Consider the following 26550-nt stretch of genomic DNA (forward strand, 5'->3'; position numbering starts at 1 on the left):
ATGATCCACGTGCACAACTCACAGGTATATTCTGATGAGGCCTGAAGTTGAATGAGCAATATTTCAGTTTTAATGTATTGACATGTGCAGTTTAAAGCATTCACAATAACCTCAACCATTAATTTGATATCTGTTGGGATGATATGTCCATGCAACTCTGAGGATAGTGTGGATAACTTAATACCACAGGTTAAGATCTTCCAATTAATAGATCGATTATTGAGAACATAATGTAAATATATACCATAGAAACCTTTGACTTCTTTACTTTGTAAGTCATTAATTGGTTGTACTTATCTTATCACAACCACACCACCAAAGTAGTATAATAAAAAGAGCAATATATTAAAACAATGTTCCATCTACAGCAGTAGTTCAAAGGTACTGCAATTCAATTCAAAGGCACCTTTCAATATATCATTCTACAAATGAAGCACAATAGTGTTCAGACCGTGTCTTCAAAAGGAGACCAGCTTCCTTGACTATTTACACACTCTCGAGTTTTGAAATGTCATTTAACATCTACAAAAATGTGATATATAACTGACTTCAAAATGATTATAACATCATCATTTATCAAAGAAAAATAAATCTATTTGACATCAGTAAAGCTTGGACAAAATACTTTGTTACAAGTAAAAGTCATGCATTCAAAATATTCCTTAAGTAAAAGTACAAAAGTATTAGCATCAAAATATACTTAAAGTACCAAAAGTAAAAGTACTCATTCTGCCTAACACTAATCTGTTCATCACTTTAATGTTGCAGCTGGTGAAAGTGGAGCTTTTTAAAATACTTATATATACTGAAGGGTAGCTTGTGATTTTCTCCAAGGGATCAACCTATAATATTACATGACAAATGATTTGATTATACTTGGTATTATTAATCTGATTCTGAATCTTCAACGTAACTAAAGTTATCAAATAAAAGTATGTGTAAAAAGAGAAATATTTGCCACTGAAGTGGAAATATAAATATAACAAGTATACAAGTACCTCAAAATTGCTGTACAGTATTTGCGTAAATGTAGTTACTGTCCAACATTGGTATACATTTTATAAATATAGATGTGTATCAGTGAAACACAAAATTAAGTTGGAAGGCCTTGTTGAAAGAAACATCCTCTGTACATTATAATATTCACTACAATTTCCAGAGGGGACTTGGTTAAATAAAAAACGTGTAAAAAATACCATGTATTTAATATACAGTAGCTAACTAAGATAAAACATGCATAAAAAAGTTCCTTCTTCAAGGCAACTTGAACTGAAATTATTCCAAGCCAATTTATTGTGAATTTCTGAGAGGTAAAGTGGAGTTACAGACTCTGCAAGGAGGATCTCTCCTGCAGAGTTTTTCCTAATGAGACCAATATGTATATGTGTGTTTTATTGGAACAACAGTGTAAGACAGACAGACCCATGCACTGCTGATTGACACAGGCAGTCCATAAATGTAATGTTATTTAACAATGCAATGACATTTGAATTGAGATTCTTTAAACGTATCTGAATGCACTATATATCTGTGGTTAAACTGAAAGAATTTCAGAATTCATGGTTTTTTTTCTAAAACCCGAGACATTTCCCAGCAGCTGCTCTGAGATGCCGCTGACATAGACCTCCTAAACCTTGGATTACCAAACTCATTATTCAGTATTATAGATGAGTATTATCACCGTACAACAATGCCCAGTAGAGGGGACCTACTGCAACAATGGCTCATTCAAATCACATTTTCAATGGTAATCGCTATTTCTGGTTCTGATATTTCAGAATATATCACCCAGCGATAGGGAGGGAACTCAGCACTCAAAGTGAATCTTATCTTGAACAAAAAACTAATTTTAATAAACGTTTGCCTGAGCAACTTTTGCACCCATTCTTAAAATAATGAATATTAAACACAAACATTTTGGATCAGATTTTTAAAGTAAATCAAATATGTATGCCCACATGCAGCTGTAAAGACAAAAGCAAAACATTTGAACGTAGATTGCGATCAAATGAAAGCAGCGCTGTGGATCTGAAGTCTTCTGCTTCAGTCGTCTTTCCAACATTACAACGAAAGCACAAACTCCCTGCAGAGGAGACACAATGAGAAATATATGTTGCAGAGATAAAACAGATACATAATTGCAGAGCCAGAATATAAACACTTTAAGCTTAATCAGTGAAATGTTTTCTCACTGTAGGATGTCAGGCAGAAGGGGGTCTCTGTATAAGCCGTTGTGCAGATATCCTCGAGAACCGTCAAATGACACCAACTTGACTCGCTCTGCATTCTGGGCACTCGCTGCTACCTCATACATCTGGGAGAGAAAAAGCAAAGAAAGGTCAGTCTATTTAAAACAGAAACTTATCCCAGAGAAAACACGTAACCAGTTACAGGAACATACCACCTCAGTTCACATTGTATTAGATGAAAGGCAGCTTTCTGTGTCGGTAATACCTGCTGAGCAACCTGAATGGGGACTAAGTGATCGTCCTCTGCATGAAGGAAAAGGAGTGGGCATCTCATTCTCTTCAAACTGCACAATAACAAAAACACATTAAGTCATTGAATTTGTTTATAACAATATTAATAGCTGATCAATGTTTGATATTAAGCAGAATTTAATATTTAACTGTTGTGTTAAGAGTTTCATGGAAACCTACTTTTTTTCAGAAGGGAAGACCATCAAATTTTCTGCCCCTGGCTCTGGGAAAAAGTACCCCAAGCCTGGAACCCTCCAGTAATACTTTAAACGGGAATAAATAGAAACATCGAAATGTTATGTGTACTGTAGTAGCAGCCATGTGAAATGAACAAACCAGATATCGAAAGTGTCATGTTCGACGAGTTTACCCAGCGAAAACCTTTAACTGGTTCCTTTCCAGCAGAGTTGAATGCCCCCTCCAGAATCACACCATCAAACCCCTCGCCTGAAAACAAGAGGAAACACTCATCGTATTGAGATGATGGAATTATTTATTATTTGCCAAAATACACTGGTGGCAAAACCTACCTTTCTCAAGCAGTTTAACTGCAGTGTTAGTGGCCACTCTGCACAGAAGAGAAACATCCTCAGTTGCTGTATAGTTTGAATTAACAATTAACTATTAACTATTTAATAATTAACTATTCCTGGCAGTAACATTATTGTGGCTGTGGGCCAATTTAAATCTTTTCTGCCATGAATATACCAGTGTCAATTAAATCATTTACTATGCAAGCAGAAAAAGGAAAAGTAGCTAACTACAACTATTTAAATACCTGTACAATAGGTGATTCTCGTTTCTACCATTTGTCCTACTAACATTTTCTAAAAACCTACTTTGTCTTGTATTACATTAAATTAGTTTGATTGTATAGTCCACTTTAGTGGAAATGTGTCTTTGTCTTCTCCCCAGTACAGTAAAGATACATCCAATACACATACCTCAACACACCATTAAACACAGTGTACAATATACCAATCGTGCAAATGGGCAGGTAGCAGCATATAAGGTTTATATTTAATAAAAGAGAGCCCATCTTGTGCTCTCTGGTGCAATAAGTCTGTTTTCAATGCACAGTCCTATGGCACGGGGAATAAGTTTTATTGTCTATGTTCCAGCTGGCCTTTGGGACCCTAAATCAACGACCAGACGGAACAGCTCAAACTGGAGTGAAGTGGATGGAAACTATGTGCAGCTATATGTTCATCCTTCCTGTGTATGGCACCGTCAAATATAATGCAAAGTTGAATTCATATCGTATTGCCAGACATGATTATATTTATTATATACGTGTTTGGAGTAAGATTTGTCTGTAACACACTGTATTTATGATTTTCTGTGAATATCTGTGACTGTCATCTTTACAAACTGGACGTGACCTGCCACAGTTTAACACTGAGGACCCTCTTCTTCACACGCTCCAATCCTAAACCAGGACAGTGATAGTAACTTATACAAGAAAGTCAATTACACGTTGTGACTAATCACTATTTTAGAGAAAACTGTGGATCTTAACAGACTTCTCTGTTGTGATTCTGTGCTGAATTCAAAGTGTTTGGTACTGCTCTGACTCTTTTCTTCATCTGTTCAGCCATTACGGCCGTCACTGCTAATGCTAACTGCTATATGTCGCTGCTGTATTATATTATGCATTATATTAAATAAAAGGTACAGCAACTGATTTATGCCTCCAGCAGTTAGATTACTAAATGAGAGATATACTTTTTTTTATATTGTAACCTATAACATATGATTTATATTTTATATTGCCAGAATTGCACACATAGAATATGTGTGTTTGTTTGTGAATGTGTATGAGCACATTAATTTCCCTTGTGGGAAAATAAAAGTTACTTGACGAATCAGGCATGAATAGCAAACGGGTCATTAAGGTGTACATGCTGCAGGCTATTGCATCAAAGTTTAATTTTTTTCAAAGAGGAGCATGCAACGCACATCCAAAACAGTCACCCAAATCATTTTTACTTGTGTAAGAGTGTCTTGAGGAAAATGCTGGAGATTGGGAGTCTTTTCTTACTGACCCGCTGCCAAGAGAGTGTCCCCAGATGACGACCAGGCTGTTTCCGCTGCGTGCTTTCACCCAGTTGTACAGGTAGAGGGCATCGGTGGTCAGACCGGCTTCAGTCGGCTCCCCGGTGGAATCTCCAAACCCTGCCAGAGTTTCTCTCATCAACTACTGCTCACCGACAGATCACAGAGTTGCTCTTCACGGCCACCAGGTGGCAGCCACTCAGAGGCAAACCTGCACTAGTTGCTGACCTTAAATTGAACTACTGTCTTTTGAAGGCCTTACGACAAATAACTCATCAAGCACAAGTGCATTACTCTACATCTCATGCCTGCAAATGATTTTAAATCAATGTGAGAGGGTTGTGTATTACAATCGATAAGAAGGCAAAGAAGCGTAGAGATGGAAAATATGTTGAGAAGAAAGAGTCATACATCTTCATTTTCACTAACCTCTGTAGTCAGGCACCAGCACGTGGTAACCAAGTGCACTCAATACCTGTTGACACATAACGCTTATTTGTCATCAGAATGGCTCGTGGGACTTTCTTCTTCTTTCTTCTCTTAGCCCTTCAAAAGATTAATATGTTTGTGCTGGTGATTACTCACTTTTGCCACTCCAACCCGATGAGTTTCTGCCCTGTTGGAATAATTTACAGACAACACAAAATTAAAAAATGCAAACAAACCCAAATATGTCTAGCTGTGTGGAACTTTTAATCTCTGCTTCTTCGAGGAGCAATCTATAATACAAATGCATTATTCATCATACCTTGTGCCTGTGTCCCCATGAAGATATATGAAAACTGGACTTCCATCCCTTAAAGTCTTCTGGTACCATGCCAAGTCCTTCCCCTGTGCTTCTTTCCACTGACTTTCAGGGACAGTGTGCCTTGAACAGATCAGAACAATACACCCGCTTAGAGGCACAACTGATAACTGGATCATTAAAAAGAGGTCTTAGCCTTTTTATATCAATGCTAGAAAAAGAAAGAAATGTTGAACTTGGATTATACTCACCAAACGCCAAGGGAGATTGCTTCCTCTGATGTTAAGTACATGTTGATGGTGTGATTAAGGGAGAGATCAGAGGGTCGGCTGAGGTCAACAAAGAACGGCACCCTGACTGCAAACAGGGGAAAGAAAAGTGGTATACCCTTTCTATGTGAGCAACTTGAATTACAGTACTTCCCAGAGGCAGAGAGGAAATCCACTTACTTCTGTGAGTGAAAACAAGGTGCTGGATTAATCCTGGGAGTGTTCTCTGCAAGCAAGGCACCAACATTACGATAACAAAGAGAACCAATAAGCCTCTTTTCAGCCACCATCGGGACCTGAGAACAGAAAGAGACATAAAATCAATGTGACCACTGACCATCTGGCCGTTATCTTACATAACTTGTGTCAGTACGAGCAGATGACCCTCCATGTTGTCTCTAACTGACTCAAATACTTGCTGTATTGTAATTTCTGTAACTAAGCCAAACAATAACAGACTACAATTTAGGGGACTAAGAGCACTATGCAACACCATCTGTTCATTTGAAAGTATAATGTAACATTTACGCATTAAAATGTCTAAAAATGACTACAGCTATGTTTCATATTTGCTGGAGTCCCAAATGTTTCCAAGAATTTTCAAGTTTTCACCTTTTTAATTTTAATCAAGGTAACGGCCCATTTTGCAATTATGCACCAAAGCTATGGAACACTTTACCTGCAGACATTAGGGAGGCAAGCTCGCTCAGTATCTTCAAAAGTAAGCTAAAAACATATCTCTCTACTTTTAATGGTGATATTTTATATCTTTTTATCTTAGCCTTTTAATGGTGAATTATTATTATTATTTTTTAATGCTGCTACTCTATGCCACTTTAAACTAATTTAAATGATTTCATAAATTGTAGCTATACCTGGTTTAACGTTGAATGTGTAAAGGTAACTGAGATCAATCTCAGAGTGTGTATTTTTGAAAAGCCTGAGATCAAATAGACGGTTTTACCGCAGGAACAAGAGGAAGCTTCTCTGATAAATGTGTATTGGAGAAAAACTGGCTTTAACCGAAGGAGTAAACCAGTTGAAGGGCCACAGGGGCGCATTGTTGATCTCATGCTTTCAAAATATGGCTCTGACAGTTTGAAACATTTACAAGAATGGTGTGATGAATGTGATTTCATGGCAGTAGGGTTGTTAAGTACGGCACAGATAGGGAAACTAGGCATGATTTCCAATGTTATTTTATACTATTTTAATTCTGCTATTTTTATAATAGTACTTCACACTCATTTACATCAACACTGTGATTATTGTACGGTAAATGCTCTTATTCTGTCCATGTACTAATTGTTATGTTTCTGATGTGAAGCACTTTGGGCTGCAATTCTTGTATGAAAGGTGCTATACAAATAAAGCTTATTATTATTATTATTATTATTATTTCATTTGTCGGCTGTAATTAGCGGCAACCGAACAGCATCGGAGAAAAACTGATTTTTTGACAGTTTTATTGAGTGTTTTTACTCTCATGGTTTAACACATTTGTTTTGGAGAGGAGGAAACCTCTGCGGATAATTCGGCTCCTAGTAAAAACCTCCAGAATGGTGGACAATGAAGAAATCCAAGCTGGGAGAAGCTGACTACAATGCAATGAACGCCAACACACTCTATTTGTTGTTATTGTTTTTATTGAGACCCCTTATTGAGTGGCGGAGAACTCCATATTGTGCGTTTAATAATAGTTTTTATCAATTATTGATTTTGTAGCGAGATCAGCTCACACTCCCTGAGAAGCACACATGTCCCAACACCAAATCAACACTACAGCAACATTGGAAAAGTTTCACTTCCGCCTCTCTTCATCCACTCAACGTCATACTTCGGCTGCTACTTCGCTTCCTTTCAGCTGCAGAAGTTTTTGGATGACTCGGCAATTGTGAGCCGCTCGATGTGGAAACCACAAATAACTTTGCTGATTCGAGTCACTATTCAGTTCAGAGTCGTAGTCACTGACTCACTATAGTTTGTTCGTTCAGTGTGTACGCCAGTGAGTGAACGCATCACCATCCAACAAACAACAGATGTACACAGGAATGTGCACTCAAGCCCATTGGCATGTACGGAGCTGCTCCGCACATGTCCCACCAGTCTGTGGTAGCAGCATTAATATGGGAGAGAATAACTGAATAATCTAATCAAGAAGGCAAGCTGCCATTGGAGTCAGTCTTGACTCCCTAGAGGCAACAGCAGACAAGAAGATGCTATTCAGACTATTGCCAATTATTGGACAATACATCCCACCCCCTCCATTAACACTCTAATCAGCCAGAAGAGCCCTTTTAGTCCAAGACTGATTTCCCCACACTGCTTGAGGGAAACATATAGGAGGTCATTTATTTCAACAGCTATCAAACGTGTCGCCTTATCTGCCTAGAGTTATCACTCGTGCTTTACTATTAACTTCCAAATCTTTTCTAGAAGATATCCAAAACCTCAGGAAAGATTTCTTTTTAATGGATGCACAACTGCAGTGTGATCAAATGCAACTTATTTTTCTACTCATTTTTGTATTATTCTTTACAAATATTTCATGTAACTGTTATCTTTTAAGTTTACTACCAAAACTCTGATTATGAAGACAATAATGAATTATTTTGCTGAAGTTTAGAGATATTTACAATCCAGTCCTTGACCACACACATTCAAATACCAGTACACTTCCTTGAGTTGCAGTGGGAACTTATCTATCCATGTAGGTGTCTTTACCACTTGTGTTGTTTATACACATTTCCTACATTTTACATTCTATCTAGCAACTAAGTCATAAGCAGGAACACGTCTTGTCACAGGAGTTAGAGTAATGGAAAAACATTGCATTGCTTCAGACATGTTATCTATTGCCACGGCCTGGTACTCATTAGTGAAATGGTGCTGTGTGAAGGTATGACCTCAAGATGATCTAGGTGATTATTGTGGGAGAAAACAGTCAACTGTTAAGGAGGTATTGGGGCTGTGTCTGGCAGATAATGGTCAAACGGATCAAAGCCAGTTTCGGTCTTAACTAGTTGCAGCAGTACTTTATTTCTTGGCCCGTATGAGTCACCTGAGGAGCACAGAGATGAGACCACACGCTTCACACTTCATCAGCCTGACAGACCTTTGTGCTGGATGCTCTGATCCTTTCTGCAGAAAGACTTTTTGGTTTTCAATAAAATACTCAAAGACAAACTTAGTATCTTTTGATCATATTTGTTCACAGAATTTCCACCACGGTCGTCACCCATGTGGTCACCAGTGTTGGGGAGATACTAGTTACATGTTACGTAATTAAATTACTAAATAAATGTATCTGTAATTAGTTACAGTTACTGAGCAAAAGTATGATATTAAATTAGTTACTAATCAAAAAATGTTGGTGATTATAAAAGGGTTACATGCGAATATATTATTTTAGTAATGTATTAGGTTATGTGGAATTTAACAATCATTCTGCTGCTCCGCTGCGATCTTAATTCAAGTTATAATGAAGACATTTTAACGAAAGTTTGACAGTTATAATCAGTGTTGAGTATTGTTGTGAGGTTTACACTTCCTGGTTTGAGTTCATGTTTGTAGCACCTTTCAGCTTCATTGAACAGTTGTTAGAAAAGTGATGAAAAGTTATAAGTTACATTACTTTGAAGAAGTAATTAATAGTTAAATTAATTACATTTTGACAGGGTAACTAGTCGTCTGTAATCCATTACATTTCTAAAGTAACTTTCCCAACCCTGGTTTTCACCTGGTAAATGTTAAGACGCTGAAGTTAGCTTCCCATTCACAGGGGAAAGTTAAGGAAACTTACTTTGGATGGCTGAAGGACGGATCATCCTTCACTATCTACTCTTATGTTGTGAAAGCAGCTTTATTCTATTTGTGAAAATTCAACAAATACCAAAGATATTGATTCATAGCACTGCCACAACTTGGCCTTTATTGTTGACAACAACCAACCTTGAAGTTCACGTCTCTCCATTTCATTTTTGACTGTCATGAATAGTTATTGTTTTCCACTTCAAAACAAAAGGTAGAAAAGTTATTTTTACTTTATTTAAATGTTTGACAAAGCTTTTACCGTGGCCTGTTAGAAGTACCATAATTCAACCATTAGTGTGTTTGTTGTTCATTCTTTCTACATTTTTATGAAAAGCTTTGTGTCAACATTGAGTCACAACTATCAACATTGGACTTAGAAAATCGTTCAGTTCATCTTGTTTATCTGTCCACTAACATCTGCCATCATTTCAGACCCTGCTCATATCTCTGCCTTTGCCAGTCACCTGACCTTGCACCTGCCTGCAGACATGATCCTCATTTATACTAGACCTTCACAGTAGCCTAATTATTCCCCACAATGTGTATCATGTCTCATAGTCCCTTTGTTTTGCCTGAATCTGCTTACAATTCTGATTTAAAATGTTGAACATTTTGTTGTAGTGTGTTTATGCCTGCTGACAAATTAAACTCTGTTTTTATTGCTCCTGCTTTTTGAGTGGGAATCTTTCAAAATCCAGAGCACACAACCATGTGCACATATTACATGCATTTCACATATTTAATATGTCTATATATATTTTTTTATTATAAGAATAGTTCAGCTGTACTTCCTGGTCCAATGTGGTCTAGATGTAAAAAAAGGAGTGAAATCTCCCCTTTATTTTGCATTTTCACAAACAGGATAAAGCTTTCACACATTCAAAAGTGGGTTTCAGACAGCGTCAAGGTTTCCTCCAAAATGTCTAACATGCTTTCACAACATTAGAGTAAAGGAATCTCTTAAACGCCGAATACGAAGCTAACTTCAGCGTCACCCTTACTTACATGCTAGGTTAATGTAGCTTGAGCTTGAGAAATGCAATTATATATCTAATATATATAATTAGTAAGGATGCCACCTGGGCGCCTCCCTAGGGAGGTGTTCCAGGCACGTCCAGCTGGGAGGAGACCCCGGGGTAGACCCAGGACTCGGTGGAGAGATTATATCTCCTCACTGGCCTGGGAACGCCTCGGGATCGGATGTGGCCCGGAGAAGGGACGTTTTGGGTTCCTTACTTTTCTTCATGTGCACATCATTAATAAGACTTTAACGTGACTTGTATCAAGTGCAGTGAGCAACTCACGGTGTCTTCTCCTTCTGGACTCTGGCAGACCTCTGAATTCTGCTGGCTGCGGAGGATGAACCCTCCTGTTTGACGATCCTCCTTCTCGTCATGTAAAGTCCGTATTAATTATTCAAGTAAATGCACTTTAAAATGTATCCTAACCCCTGGCCCACTATGCTGTTTTTCTCGGTCACTTGGCAAATAAAAAGTATGTACAAAGTACAGTTTAATCACGCGGAAGGGGAGGTACCTCGGGTTGTTAAAGTAGCACTGCTTGACGGACTGTTTTGTTGAAAGCACAATACATGTTACACACGAAGCCACTTTTAACACAGCACACAGTAAACCGAGTACTGTTAACATTTAGTTCCTGTTGTTATCCTAAAAGACTCTTGCAATGCAACTAAAATGGATGTTTGATGACACAAATTACATTATAAATGAACAGTATCTGCCTCAATTATGGTGCTGTTGTAAGTCTGATGTTAAATTACATTTTTACATTGTTCAAATTTAAATAAATATAATGCAGTTTGCTAGGCGCAACTGTTCTTTAGTTCATTTTATTTCACACATGGAAAATAGCATAGGGAAATAAATCAAACACATTAGAATAGAAAGTAAAACACCTCTCAATGACAATCATTGTCAGAGTGCAGACTGCTGTACCAGAACAGGAGTCGATGAAGGGTTGGATGAGTATATATATCCCAAGGCCGATACAAATGCCATATCAGGGAATATCTTTTGGAAGAATGGTGTTATCCATTGAATTAAGATCCAGCAACTTGGAGAACACTGAAGCTGCCCCGTGTCGAAGCTGTCCACCTTACTTACTACGACACTTAATGTAGGCACTTCTTTTAATTTGTCATCCATCTATATATTAAGTTTTTGTTTTGAATCCCTGCTATCACTCTCTACCTCATCCATCTGTCCATACATTAATACATGTCATTTCTATGCGTCATGTAGGCATGCACACACTGGCAAACATGCTACAAGTAGTACAACACATTAGGGACACATAGTTTACTTAATTCTAAGTAAAGATATATATATATATTTCCAGCCATTACATCAAATAACCTGGAGCGTGCTTTATTTATTGTTGTCATTGTTTTAATGTATTTCATGTGTTCTTATAAGCTATATGTACAGTAATGCTGTTCCTGTTTGAAAGTATTTCATGAATCTTTTGACCTGGGACATTTATAGAAACGTCTGTGCACTTTGCTGTAACTCTCAACTGTATAAATCAATACAATGAATACTTCAGTCCACACCATGTTGGGAGCATATACTGAGCACTGAGTGTCTGATAGGTATTTCTATTACAGACAGCAACATGTTATAGATTTGTAGAAGCAGTAACAGCGGTTAGTGGTGTGTTTGGAATAAATAGCGATATAAATCTCCACGGGAATAAACAGAGGAAGAACTGTCTGGAAGGTTAATGTGAGTAGCGATTATTGCATCAAGGCTGAAATGTTTTGGCTCAGATGACAGTAATACATTTAAATTGCAATTAATACTTCACATCTTCTTTATTGCATGCATTTCAAGAACGTAAAAATAAAAATAAAATCCGTAAATCTCATTTATTTCCTATCAAAAGCGACTTGTATATAATAAAATCTGGAGGCTCTGCTATGAAAAGGACACTTGAGAGGAAAAAAGACACAAGGGCTCCACAGATTAAAAATAAAAGAGAAGCATCTATAGAAACTCCCAACAGTGTTCAGACAGGTGATATTTACGATGTGCAGCGCAACAGTGGCTGCTTAGGACCAAAGATGTCTGCAAAACAGTTGTTATAGATGACTACTTCAAGAACTGTAAGGCTCCGTCTGTATCAGGGCACCGGCAGAGAGGACACTGGCTTTAGTGGAGCCCTCCGGTAGCTGATGGGTCAGGTACACCCCAAAAGTGACCTGAAAATGTACAAAATAACAGGCAAATTGATTTAACTTTTCATGCACACACATTAATAGTAATTAATACAGCCTTTGCCCCTCCGCCATCACTGCCACAACACACATAGCATCCACATGAACGACGACTAATTGACTGACCTTCCCATTGCGGTGAGCCGACAGAGACATTAGCGGCTCTTTTGTTTTGGTCCCAGTCTCCTGGTCTACTCCAATCATCTGGCACCTTCCACACTGACCTGCAGCCTTTGGGTTAATCACACAGGGAGAACATTTATATTTGAGAAATCTGGTTTTGATGCATTTGAACATTTCATCATGTAACTCAAAGTGTCTGCTCACCACGAATCTAGTGTTGCCAATAATCAAGTGTGGCCAATTATCCTCCTCAAATGGTTTTACTCCAGCGATGACTAAATTGGCTCGGAAGCGGCTAATGACATTCTGTGTGTCAAGGAGCTGATCGCCCTCGGAGTCGTCCTGCCTGAGAAAGGGAATGTTGGAAATTGCATGTTATTTTGCAGCACTACTTAAATGATCCACTGTAATGTAAATGTACAGGCGTCATCGGATCCTGATGTTTTTTTCACTAGAGCATTGCTTATTTTTGAATAACACATCATGTGTTCAAACCTGCTGCTCATTACTTTCTCAATGAGCCTCACACTGGCACGGTTGATCATGAGATACTGAGCTTCATTCACCAGGGAGAGGGATGTGGAGGTGGCAGCTAGAAGAGAAAGACTTTATATTACTCCAGTGATTTCTTCAATATGAGGAAAAACATGGTTTGCGCAGCATGCATCTTCACTGAGCCTGAAAACTGAGTATCACGGAGAGAAAAATGTGTAAGTTAGTCTGTAAATATTAATCAAAAGGTGCACTCCCAATTCAACATGCATGAATTAGGGGTGGGCGCTATTGTTACATTTTCTATCACAGTAAATGTAATTTTATACAGCAGTATCAATCTCAACTTTTAAGGCAACAGGAAGTCCTTGAAATGCTCCGAAAATGTAAATTTAAGATCTACAATTCAATGACAACCTGGCAAACTCCATCTGCTGAGAAAGATTGTGTGATACAATCAAAAAGCTCCACAACAGCCACTAAATGGACCTTGTGATAAGACTGTCTTGTCAAGTAGCAATATTCATCGTGATTTCAATTGAGAAACTGTTAATAGATAAAATAGCCGGCTGGGAATTGGCTCATCCAGTGAATGAAAGAGAGATAATTCCTCATATTGATGCACAAAAACCTGTGAATTAAATAAGGCTCATTGGTGCAACATTGTCATCAAAAGCCTAATCATAGTATAATATATATTATACATATATAGTATATATATATATATATATATATATATATATATATATATATATATAGTATATTTGTCAGGAGGAGTACCTCACACTGAAAGTAGTTGCATATTGTTTTGTGTGGCTCTGGAGGGAGCTTTCTTAAGATGATATCATCAGCGTTACCTCAGCTTGGGTTTGCAGTCTATAAATATTAAGTCAGTATTACAAACGATGAAAGATATGAGCATTTACTAGTAAGGTAGGGTTACATGAAAAGATGTATCAGTTGCATTATGACAACGGTAGGAATCAGCATTTTTGGAGCTTGACTGGAATCATGTGGTGTCGGAATAATTAGAAAAATGAGTTCCCTTGATACCAGATACTAAAAGTCAGGATATTTTGAGACTCGTGAGAAACATATTTAAAAAAGACGTGTCAAAAACTGAGCAGCAGAGGCCGAGATATGAAAATATTTAGTGGAGGCACACACCCATGATGCAACTCAATAGTATCTCTTCGTTAGATCCTCCCTGGCTGGTGAATACTAACATCTTTCAAATTCCAGAACAGAAAATAAGAGGCAGGCAGAACAAGTAAAATGCTTATATAGGTACCTTCACTAGGCTTCTTCTTCACGTGTCGGGTAAAACCCGGACTTTGTCTTATCAGGCGGCATGGCTGTCCAAGGAAGTCTGAAAGCCACGACGCAGCCTCATCGCCACAGTCGACAGTCTCCACCCTAGAGGAAGGAGGAGGATTATGTTCTGGAGGCCCCGGGGGAAATCTACACAGTTTGATGCCCCTTACTATTTAGTCCGGCATCTAATCCAAAAGTCAGTGGATGAAAATTAGCTTTTCTTAAGTTTGTCATGCGGGTATCTGAGGACATCAATATAATATCTCGCTCATTGTTTTTCCATTAGAAGTGGTAAATAACTAGAATGTTATGTGAAATTGAGAACAGGAGGCGCTGTAATGCCAGAGTCAATAACAATAGAGTGAGAGAAGGCACTGATATGAGTTTCAAAATATGTCACAGTATTTCCCGCAGCTGATGCTGTTTTCCAGACGTTTCCACATTGGCAGCTCACCTGTCACCACAAACTTTGCTCTGACACACCCGATAGCTTGTGTGCATTTGAGTGTTGTTTTCCAGGGGAACAGAAATGGTATCCATCCCTGCAGGGCATTGGAAAATACATAAATGCTCAGACAAAGAGAATTTATTGCAGAAAATGCGACTGATTTAAATTTATTTTGGTTAAAAGTGGTGTTTATTTTCAGTGAACAGCTGACAGACTGCCTGACCTGATGCCTGCAGGAGCAATTTGTTTGAGGGCAGGTGGACTTGTGGGCGAATGAGGCATAAACGCTGCTCTCTCTTCTGGCTCAGGTACACGCCGTTTCCATTCACCACCATCCAGCTTCTGTCATACAGCAAACCCAGCGGTCCCACCGGCCAGTCGTGGACCTGCATGAAGAACAGCACAGAGTCAAATCTAAGCAAAGAGAGGAAAAGAAATAGGACAGACAGGGAAAAAATAAATGTTTGGTTATCCTCAAACCTCATAGGCTCCACATGATTTGATGGGATATATGTAGATGTTGGTCAGAGTATAAGGCTCCCTGTGGCTGTTGAAGTCTCTGTGTCCAAATCCCCTCAGTGAGGCTTCAAGCTCCTCTTCTACTTTACATATTTCTCCATTAGTGATTTTAATTGGAAGATCTTCACATTCGCCCTGGGATGCTGCTGTGAAGGTTTTTAGCTGTTCTAGTCTCCCTTGGTCCACTGTGACTGGTTTCTCTACGAAGCACTCAGCGACAAAGTTCAGGAACTTTTGACAGTCTTCAAATGTCGACATGTAGCCAAAGGACACACGTACAGATCCGGTCGGCTGGCCTTCCACCAGGTCGATGCTGTCTCCGCAGACGTGGCCCGCCTTGAGAAGAAAAAGACAATGTTTTATTCTACCTACACATGCCCTCAACAGACTTTGACATTTTTCCTATTTCTTGCCTCTCACCTGCAGGTTTCTCCTTATCTGCTGATTGGTGATCCCGAGGAAGGACTGACAGGCCCCGGTGTTGCAGAAGCAACCTGTGCGCACATGGATATTGTACAGACTGGCCATTCTGTCCACCTGAGGGCAACGGAGGAATCGTGTTAATATTCAGCATCGCTGCCTACGCATAAACATACAGTAATTGAACTGTTGTGTAATAGAAATAAATACTATTTATCGAATGCACCTGAGAATACCCAATTATCTGTCCATGAGAATCCTTGAGGTTGAAGTTTAGGATTGCGCCCTGTGTGCTTGGACTCTCAAACTGGCCTTCGGCATATATCTGAGCCACTGGTTGCCCGTTGCCATGGCAAACACTTGACAGCAGCATGTAAGTGTAGTGTGCCAAGCCAAACGTGTGCTGTTGGATGTTGTGCATGCCCCCTGGAGCCAAAGAGGGATGAAGACAGAGATGCTTGATATTAACATGAAGCAGATCATGAAGAATGTATGTATTCTGCTATTAAATTAGTGTTTTAATGTTTTTACATGAATCATCATGATGTTACAGCACCTGTGATCCTGTAAAGAGCGTCAAATCCATGATTTACAGCAATTATGTCCAAGAAAGAGACAGTTCCATCTTCAAATCTTTATCAGAGAAAGAAAACATTGCATTTTAGAATATGAATGCAGCAGCTATAGAACGACTGAGCTTTCAGAGGATATCTAGGATTTGGCAGGCTTGTACAGTACTTTACCTGTCAGAAATGTTTGCAGCCTGAACATAATAATCTTCTCCACAAAGGTAAGCTGCTGCTGTGCCTCCTCCAAAATAAGTCTTTTTTAGTATGCCTGCTGCGTTGTTACGGACAATAAGGGCCCCCAGACCTGTGGGGAAGCCAAACATCTTATAGAAGGAGATGGGAATGAAATCAGCAGGGCACTCATGTAGGTTTAGAGGGGAGCAGCTGACATGAGAGGCAGCATCGAGCAGCACAAACCAGCGGCCTTGGTGGTCACATGCTGGGTAGAGACGTTTCGTCTGGATGCCTTTCACATGGCTAAGGGGATACTTCCTCCCAGAGAAGTTGCTCTGTGCTGGGTAGCAGAATAGATGCTCCGTCTGGCAAATAACATCTTCACCTTGAGCCTCATCCTTTGCTCTGTTTTCCACTTCCTGAGGGGAGACAGGCAGGGCAACTACCCCCCGGCTAGAAATCAGTCCTCTAATGCCAACTACAGAGGTGTGGCTGTCAGTGAGGTAGCAGAAGAGACTCCCTGCTTCACTCTCGGTCTGTGGCCTCCAGGGAAAGCTCTCAGCCACTAATTTAAGTGCGGCTGTACAACCAGAAGTGAAAATCACAGAGTACTCCTCGGGGGTGGTGTTAAAATGCTGCAATATCCTGTAAGAAAATGTTCTGCTTTTTACCCATTTCATCCAGAAAAGTAAAATTCAAAGGTGCCACATGGGCCCATTATAAATACTTCTGAGTGCATGATTAGACATTACCTGTATCTGACCCTCTCCACTGTGTCATGTGTCAATCTGCTGCTGGGGTTATGGCTGTGAGGGTTTCCTAATCGGGCATATTACAGGAAATGTTTTGAGTTTTATGGATATATAAAGATAAACACTTGATTGGATTTTTATTTGACTTCTCTCACCATACACATTCCTTGAAATGTCCTGGAAGTAGTCCCTGACCAGAGACTCAGGGTACAGTGTAGTTGCTGCATGATCCAGATATGTTATTCCTGTCAACAATACAAAGAGCAGTCATGTAAAGCGGTCAGACAGAGACGACTAGCCTGTCACTACTTCTCGTGACTGAACACGACCATTACCTTTAATCCGTGTGAACTCCTGCTCAATCACGTCTTGTAAATTTTCCCCATAACCGTAGTGGCTCCACAACTGCGTAAAAGTGTCAAAAGTGCAAAGTTTTTGAAAATCCATCGACCGCTTTCCGCTGGCGAGCTACAGAGAAGACCGTGGGGCTGCTGTGGTTTCAGGCAACACACACAACTACTTTTATACTCATTGACATGTTTCAAAGTCCGGTGAACGGCAGCTGAGCTTTACAGTCTTCCTTCCTTTGGAGCGCTCGTGCACACTCTCGAGACTAACGTTATTTACTGGTAGGAAGGTCGCAATTTGAACATTGAATTTATGAGTCGCGAGCTGTTGACTTATTGTGGAAGTGGACACTGAGCTGGTAAGGGGTTTGTAATAACTTCTTTGCTATCATGTGACTAGCTAGTTTTGTATTTGTTATCTCTATCTCCTCCCCCTACAACCTTTAGCTCAATTCTGATGATAGTTTTGAGCATTTTAGCTAACTTTAAATGGAGAGCAATGTAAACGACAGCTAACTTGGCAGAACACCCATGAAGGACAAGAAAGTTATTTTACAAATGTTAGTGAGATTAGTTATTATTTCACATTATTGTAGTATATATTAAATTAATATATTTGAATAATGACTATATAGGGTTAATGAAAGGTCACGCGCAATTTGTTTTGCTTAATTTTTGAAAAGACAAACTATCTACTGTGTTTCTTTCCATCAATTTCTTTATTTACTCCAAAACGTTAATACTATATGATCCATACACAGAGTTTTCATATTTTGGGATATTTCTCATAATATAAAATAGCATTGGACATACATAAAACCTTGTGAAAACATTTACATTCAGAAATACTATATGTGCATGTACACATACCTGTATATGACTTGTGGATATTGATGAGAGATCCACATTGACACATACACTATTTAAGTTTCATATGTGGTAATGTGTCAGCATTTTTAGTGGGTTATGTCAAACTACCAGGCCTGAAAGATTTGTAAATATTGTATAGCTAAGCTCAAATGATGATGAAAGAACCATGTAAGTATTATATTTATCTTTTCATCTGTGAGGCATGTATGCACTGAGATGGCAGTTTGCGCTGTACCCATATGTTTTTATTTAATCAGTTTTCTTTTCTTTTCTTCATTCATTTGATACATTCACCACAGTTCACTACAGTTACACTACAGACACACTAACATTTCAATATCTCACAGTGTTATCGGCTGTATGATGTATGTTATGTGTGAGCGTGACAAAGTGACAACTAAAGATTTCAAATATTAAATGTGTTGTTTGGTCCAAACCACTGCTATAATAATTATTTTTAACAACATTATTATGACAGCAAGCGCCTGGTGGCCGGGTTTGCCACGGAGCCCGGTCAGGCACAGCCCGAAGAAGCTACGTGGTGCCTCCTATCCATCCATCCTGTGGGCCCACCTACACACAGGAAGAACCGCTGGGGTCGGGTGCGCTGTCACACGGGTGGCAGTGATGGTCGGGGACCTCGACGGACTAGACCCGGGCAGCAGAGGCTGGCTCTGGGGACGTGGAACGTCACCTCTCTGTGGGGGAAGGAGCCGAAACTAGTGCGGGAGGTGGATCGCTACCAGTTGGATCTGGTGGGGCTTACATCAATGCACAGTCTTGGCTCTGGAACCGTACTCCTGGATAGGGGTTGGACTCTATTCTTCTCCGGAGTTGCCCAAGGTGTGAGGCGTCGGGCCGGGGTGGGGATACTCAATAGCCCCCGGCTGAGCGCCGCTACGTTGGAGTTTACCCCGGTGGACGAGAGGGTCGCCTCCCTATGCCTTCGGGTTATGGGGGGGAAAACTCTGACTGTTGTTTGTGCCTATGCCCCAAACCGCAGTTTGAAGTATTCGGCCTGCTTGGAGTCCCTGAATGGAGCCGTGCAGGGGACTCCAGTAGGGACTTGCTGGGACACTCAAGTGAAGAGAGGGGCGGAGCTGTCGACTGATCACCATCTGGTGGTGAGTTGGATCAAGGGGTGGGGGAAGACTCTGGACAGACCTGGTAAACCCAAACGGGTACTGCGGGTGAACTGGGAACGTCTGGAGGAAGCCCCTGTCCTGGGGATCTTCAACTCACACCTCCGGCGGAGCTTTTCAGACATCCCTGTGGAGGTTGGGGGCATTGAACCTGAGTGGGCGATGTTCAAAACCTCTATTGCTGAAGCTGCGGTGATGAGCTGTGGTCTCAAGGTCTTAGGTGCCTCAAGGGGCGGTAACCCTCGAACACCGTGGTGGACCCTGGTGGTCAGGGAAGCCGTCCGACTGAAGAAGAAGTCCTTCCGGGTTATGTTATCCGGGAGGACTCCGGAAACAGTTGCAGGGTACCGAAGGACTAGAAGGGCGGCAGCCTCTGCCGTGTCAGAGGCAAAGCAGCGGGTGTGGGAGAAGTTCGGAGAAGCAATGGAGAAGGATTTTTCGGTCGGCACTAAGGTGCTTCTGGAAAACCATCCGGCACCTCAGGAGGGGGAAGCGAGGAACCATCCAAGCTGTGTACAGCAAGGGTGGGACCCTGCTGACTTTGACTGAGAAGGATAACGGCCGGTGGAAGGAGCACTTTGAGGAACTCCTGAATCCAACTAACACGCCCTCTATGGTAGAGGCAGAGCTGGAAGCTGATGGGGGACCATCGTCAATTTCCCTGTTGGAAGTCACTGAGGTAGTCAAACAACTCCACAGTGGCAAAGCCGCAGGGGTTGATGAGATCCATCCAGAAATGCTGAAGGCTTTGGGTGTTGAGGGGCTGTCTTGGTTGACACGCCTCGTCAACATTGCGTGGAAGTCTGGGACAGTGCCTAAGGGTTGGCAGACCGGGGTGGTGGTTCCCCTATTTAAAAAGGGGGACCAGAGAGTGTGTGCCAACTACAGGGGTATCACACTTCTCAGCCTCCCTGGTAAAGTCTACTCCAAGGTACTGGAAAGGAGGGTTCGGCCGGTAGTCGAACCTCTGACTGAAGAGGAACAATGCGGATTCCGTCCTGGTCGTGGAACAACGGACCAACTCTTCACTCTCGCAAGGATCCTGGAGGGGGCCTGGGAGTACGCCCATCCGGTCTACATGTGTTTTGTGGATCTGGAGAAGGCGTATGACCGGGTCCCCCGGGTGATACTGTGGGAGGTGCTGCGGGAGTATGGGGTGAGGGGATCACTTCTGAGGGCCATCCAATCCCTGTACGACCAAAGCGAGAGTTGTGTCCGGATACTCGGCAGTAAGTCGGACTCGTTCCCAGTGACTGTTGGCCTCCGCCAGGGCTGCGCTTTATCACCAATCCTGTTCGTGATTTTCATGGATAAGATATCGAGGCGTAGTCGTGGAGGAGAGGGGTTGCAGTTCGGTGACCTGAGGATCTCATCGCTGCTCTTTGCAGATGATGTGGTCCTTATGGCATCATCGGTCTGTGACCTTCAACAGTCACTGGATCAGTTCGCAGCCGAGTGTGAAGCGGTTGGGATGAGGATCAGCACCTCAAAATCTGAGGCCATGGCTCTCAGCAGGAAACCGGTGGATTGCCTACTCCGGGTAGGGAATGAGCCTTTACCCCAAGCGAAGGAGTTCAAGTACCTCGGGGTCTTGTTCGCGAGTGAGGGGACGATGGAGCGAGAGATTGGCCGGAGAATCGGAGCATCGTTGTGACGAAAAGAGAGCTGAGCCAGAAGGCAAAGCTCTCAATATACCGGTCGATCTTCGTTCCTACCCTCACCTATGGTCATGAAGGCTGGATTATGACCGAAAGAACGAGATCACAGGCGTCTCCCTTAGAGATAGGGTGAGAAGCTCAGCCATCCGTGAGAGACTCGGAGTAGAGCCGCTGCTCCTTTACGTTGAAAGGAGCCAGTTGAGGTGTTTCGGGCATCTAGTAAGGATGCCACCTAGGGCGCCTCCCTAGGGAGGTGTTCCAGGCACGTCGAGCTGGGAGGATACCCCGGGGAAGACCCAGGACTCGATGTAGAGATTATATTCTCCTCACTGGCCTGGGAATGCCTCAGGATCCCCCAGTCGGAGCTGGAGGATGTGGCCCGGAGAAGGGAAGATTGGGGTTCCTTACTTGAAGCTGCTGCCCCCGCGACCCGATCCCGGATAAGCGGTAGACGATGGATGGATGGATGGATGGATGGATGGATGGATGGAACATTATTATTATAGTATGTATTTTTTTCATTGTTATCACACTTTACACACACGGGACATTTTAGACCCGTGTGTGTAAACCTGTAAAACTATTTTAGTTCATAAATTAAGAAAGGGAGAATGAAAATAATGATTTCTGGTAATCAAAAACAAGATATTTAATGAATACTTGGAATATTAAATGATTAAATAAATTGATTTCCAAAAATATAGCAAAGAAACTCAGCCATGCATGAAATAACATAGGAAACGAATACGGGTCCGTTTGGACCCATGTTGTACCTTAGAAGGGTAGTGATACAAAAGTGATTTTTATTCAAAAAGTAAGAAAGTAAAAATGAAAATAAGAATTTGTGATGATCAAAAACAAGTTAATTGAAGAATTCATGGAATTCTGAATGATTAAAGTAATTTATTGCAAAGGTATTTACAATTAAAACTCACTTGCGTCTATTTGGACCCATGTTGTGCATCAAAGGGTTAAAAAGTTTTTAAAAAAGTTTAAAAAAGCCCAATACTCTCAGAATGACCTTATTCTCTCAGTTCTAATAATCATTTGATTCTTTCAATCATGGAAATCGTATAGATTTTTCAGGCGTTTCCTTCCAAGAAATGTGGAATTTACACATAGTAACCAGCAAGTCTCAGTACTCACTTCACAGTAATCCCATTACATGTTACCCTTGACTCCAAATTGACACATGAAGGAGTCGATCAGTTAAAAGCGGTTGGCATACAAAATCTTATTAAAAAATATTGATTAGTTCATATTATTCTGTAATAATAACTTAATGTCAGGCTGCTAGACCTGAAGCGTGTAATTAAAGCTAATGATGAAAGAAGCATGTGCATATTATATTTATCCTATACCCATTCTTACAGTTTAGGTAAATTAAGTGCAGCTATGACCCCCTTTTTCTTTAAATTTTTGAGGTTAGCTACCCCGCTTTCAGTAACTGATCACACCACCAACATGTTTCAGTAATCGCTTCACAGTAATCCCATTACATATAATCTCAGACTCGTTAATTTCATTGAGACACAAGGCACATGAAGGAGGAAATAACTGTCATATACTTTGCAGTTTGGAAACAAAAATATTACTATAAATATATACTATATATATATACTTATAAAAAGTTTTACTATACTGTCCTAATCCGAACCTAACCAAGCCTTACCCTAAAAAAGTCTCTTAAAAAGTGAAGAATGGCAAAACACCTTTGGTATAAAGGATTATTTTCATCTGTGTGTTTTCATAAGGACATTCAATCCTTCTAATCACAAAAATAAAATGTGGAAACTATTGAAATCCCTGTTGAGAAGCGAATGTAATGTGGCCTGCTTAGATGTTTGATAGACGGCCATGAGGCTCACAGCAGCCATCATTGTCCCCGTGCAACGCAGTGAGTAGTAATTAAATATGCCACTTATGCTTCACTGATTCATTTCCTTCACAATTTTGAAGCTCAGCTGAATACATTTTTTCTTTGCAGAAGGGCTGTATTGTATCCAGTATGGCCTCATTACAAGGGCAGAAGGGCTTGGTGTGGGGGAGGGCAGAGGCAATGAGGGGGGAGAAGCACCCCATGAAGACATTGTGCTTAACATCACTAAATACCTCAAACGCCACATTGTCCTTCCCAGCCCTCAATTAGTTGGGGTCCTTGTACAAAGCACCAATTTCATACAGGGAGTTTTATTTTTAGAGAAAATCCGGCCCTGTGCAGGCGGGAAGCTCTCTGAAAACCTAATGAAGAACACAGCAGTCATGCAGAGTTGTTAGTCTCAGAGCAATATCGGTTAACAAAGCTTCTCTTCAGTGTGTCCATGTGGGTTTTTGATGACTGCAAAAGGCTAGACCTCTCCACATTTTTGTTGTAGTGGCTGTAATTGTAGCTTGTCCTATCTGTGCTGGACAGTGTCCAGCCAAAGAGCCTCTTTGCCCTGCCCTCAGGCCTCGCAGCTTGTGGATCTCCGTGCGGAGGAACGCCTCTTTGGTGGCTGTGACAGGGAGAATTAGGCAAGAGATGCGGGTTCACTTGCCCTGCGTAGGGGCTTATCTTGGGCTAAGCTGAGGGACTAATAGCAAAGCCAGCCTCCGCTCCAGCCGGTCTGAGGGCACAGGGAACCATCTGTCCAGTCTGTGGATAACTGACAACAAAGGGGGCAAACATTGAACACGGACTACAAACTAAAAGGCTGTTTATTTAGAAGATACCAGAAATACGGAAGAGGAGCAAGTATTTTGTATAAAAGGTCAGTTATTTAAACTAATCATTCTTGGTGCATTACAGGCCTCTCACTGAGCCACAGCTGCAGGGGTCAGACGCCTTCAAAGCTCCGTTACTACTGCTAACAATGTTGCTGTCTACAGTTATGTTGGGGTTCAGCCAGACACAAAGTTGAAGTTGAAGTTTAACTTTGAATTCAGCCGTCCTTTTTAGTTCCGTGGATTTAAAGGGAGCTAAAGAATGTGTGTCTTCATTGTAATGCATCACTCCTGACTCCCATTAGTTAATTTGTGCTGGCCTTTTTTCTTTTTCTTTTTTTATCTCTGCTGGGTTGGAAATGCTCTCTTAACTTCTCAGATAGTTTAGGCCACGATGAAATACCACATTAAAGAAGACGTGAATCTATGATAGTGCAACCTTTGTGTTGAGGGAGGAATGCCATGCTGCATGGCCCCATGCTTATAGTCTCATATGTGATAGTTATAAATAGAATATTACCGTAGATATTTAATAAGCGATTAGTCATGGGTTAGTAGAAATATTTAATTACAATAAAAGATGAATATTTAACACACATTGTTTCAAAATGTATAGAACATTATTTAAATTGTTCTGAGGATCTTTTCTCCCTAAACTGGAGCACTATTGTAGGTAATAATCTTGTAAAATACAATAATCTTTTCATTTCAATTTTCAGAATGTTAAAAATGGCTTTGTTTTGGCCTCAAATTTTGAATACATTTTCTTGCGAAACCCCTCAAGTAATCCACTTACACATTGTTCTCCATTTCCCTCAGGGATTAATGCCCTGCTTTTTATTGTGTGAAGTACATTTCTCCTTGTCAGTGCTCTGGGATGGTTCCTGTAGATTATCTGTTTTATCATGTGTACTCTGAGGGTGCTGTTGTGCACCAGTGTTTTGTTCGGAAGTCTTGAGTGGGCGCTGACGTGCTAGAGGTGACAGAAATGGGTCAAAAGGGTCTTAGCAATAACTAAACAAATCCCGGCCTATAGGATTAGACAGAGATGTTGCTGTTTATTTGATGTATTCACTGTAACTTTATAATGATACACAGAGAAGAGAATATCTTGTTAACAGAATAACAACCTCCACTTGTAAGCCATTAAACTCAGTCTGGTATTACCAACACTGAAAGGTGCTAGAACAATATCTCATTGTAAACTTGTCTCTGCTCCTGGAAAACCATGTTTTATTTATTTGTTATCTACTGATATTGCTATATTTCATCGGATAACAACTGCCAATTGTGTTATCAGAGTTAGTAATGCTTGAGTCAAACCTACACTTATTTTTTGTCTTTTTTTTTAGGTGTGGAGAAGCGGCAGAGAGTTCTGTATTTATTGGTTTGTGTGAGTATCTAAGCAGGCGCTGTGGGAGGAGAGATAGTTTTCATGGTTTGGTGAATATGCGTATTTGCTTGGTTGCAGAGAGTTAGAGGAGAAGATCGATACCAGTCTCATATTTATCCATTAAATATGAAGCTACAGCCAACAGCCTTTAGCTTAGCTTAGCATAAAGACTGGAAGTAGGGGGAAACAGCTAGCCTGTCTCTGTCCAAATGTAACACAATCCAGCCCCTCTTAAACTCACTGGTTAACACATTATATCTGGGTTGTTTAATCTGTACAGGGATTAAGTAAAGTAAAAAAAAGAATACAATTCTCTGTTTTATGGGGGATTATGTATGTAAGCAGTAAATTATCCTCTGCTTGGTAGCTGTCAGAGCCATTAAAGAGTCCAGCACATAACCCACGTAAACACCGTTTCTACACTTTGTTTATATGGATTAAATATAACATGTTAATTAGTGAGATTTAGAGGTGTTGGTAGGCGGATTTCGTTACCTTTGGACAGAATCAGCTAGCTGTTTCTTTCTATCTATCTTTATGCTAAACTAAGCTAACTGGCTGCCTGCTACAGCTTCATGTTCACCATACAGACATGAGAGTGGTATCGATCTTCTCATCTAACTCTACACCAGAATGCAAATAAGTGTATTTCCCAAAATGATGAACTGAGGATTTAAAACTGACATTGTGCGTACTGTTGAAACTCTAGAGTAGGATTGAATTAAACTCTGGATTAACTGGGAACACCTCATGTACACTCACCAATAGCGTGCCACCATGTTCCCTCCTCTTAATCTCAGAAAGAAAATCTACCATTTACATTAAGCCAACAAGTATTAGGTGAAGTTCTTCATCTGAGTCAATTTTCTGTGTACAATGTCTCTCAAACTGTTATTCCGAGCCGAGTGTTAAAACAATCTGGTAGAAGCATTTCTCAGAACCATGATGGTCTAATAAACAAGGTGACATTGGCACTTGGTGGACGTAGAATCTTCTCTCTGTCTGTTTTGGTGGAATAAACTGCCCTTC

General features: G+C 40.6%; 3 protein-coding genes across 3 annotated transcripts in view; 1 reads left to right on the forward strand and 2 right to left on the reverse strand.

Moving 5' to 3' along the window:
- Nucleotides 1–1915: 1915 nt before the first annotated feature.
- LOC115020104 (monoacylglycerol lipase ABHD12-like) lies at nt 1916–10931 on the reverse strand. The gene is made up of 13 exons (XM_029449990.1): nt 10667–10931; nt 5730–5845; nt 5532–5637; nt 5284–5403; nt 5121–5151; nt 4965–5010; nt 4526–4655; nt 3011–3048; nt 2851–2927; nt 2661–2743; nt 2455–2533; nt 2193–2314; nt 1916–2083 (listed from the first exon to the last, which is right to left on the reverse strand). The coding sequence occupies exons 1-13, from the start codon at nt 10756–10758 to the stop codon at nt 2062–2064; spliced, it is 1062 nt and encodes a 353-aa protein (XP_029305850.1). The 5' UTR covers nt 10759–10931; the 3' UTR covers nt 1916–2061.
- Nucleotides 10932–12176: 1245 nt separating this feature from the next.
- Nucleotides 12177–17886, reverse strand: mocos (molybdenum cofactor sulfurase). The gene is made up of 15 exons (XM_029450177.1): nt 17744–17886; nt 17564–17653; nt 17409–17475; nt 16657–17301; nt 16470–16546; nt 16140–16339; nt 15914–16030; nt 15455–15829; nt 15198–15360; nt 14981–15068; nt 14504–14628; nt 13216–13312; nt 12925–13066; nt 12724–12828; nt 12177–12582 (listed from the first exon to the last, which is right to left on the reverse strand). The coding sequence occupies exons 1-15, from the start codon at nt 17853–17855 to the stop codon at nt 12478–12480; spliced, it is 2508 nt and encodes an 835-aa protein (XP_029306037.1). The 5' UTR covers nt 17856–17886; the 3' UTR covers nt 12177–12477.
- A 134-nt stretch (nt 17887–18020) lies between these two features.
- Nucleotides 18021–26550, forward strand: part of LOC115020222 (poly(rC)-binding protein 3) — an 18505-nt gene continuing 9975 nt past the window's right edge. The window contains exons 1-2 of the mRNA XM_029450178.1: nt 18021–18114; nt 25481–25521. The gene's annotated coding sequence lies outside the window, so the exon portion shown is untranslated. The remainder of the gene's footprint in view (nt 18115–25480; nt 25522–26550) is intronic.

This window comes from Cottoperca gobio, chromosome 15, assembly GCF_900634415.1.
Source record: "Cottoperca gobio chromosome 15, fCotGob3.1, whole genome shotgun sequence".
Classification (NCBI taxonomy): Eukaryota; Metazoa; Chordata; class Actinopteri; order Perciformes; family Bovichtidae; genus Cottoperca; species Cottoperca gobio.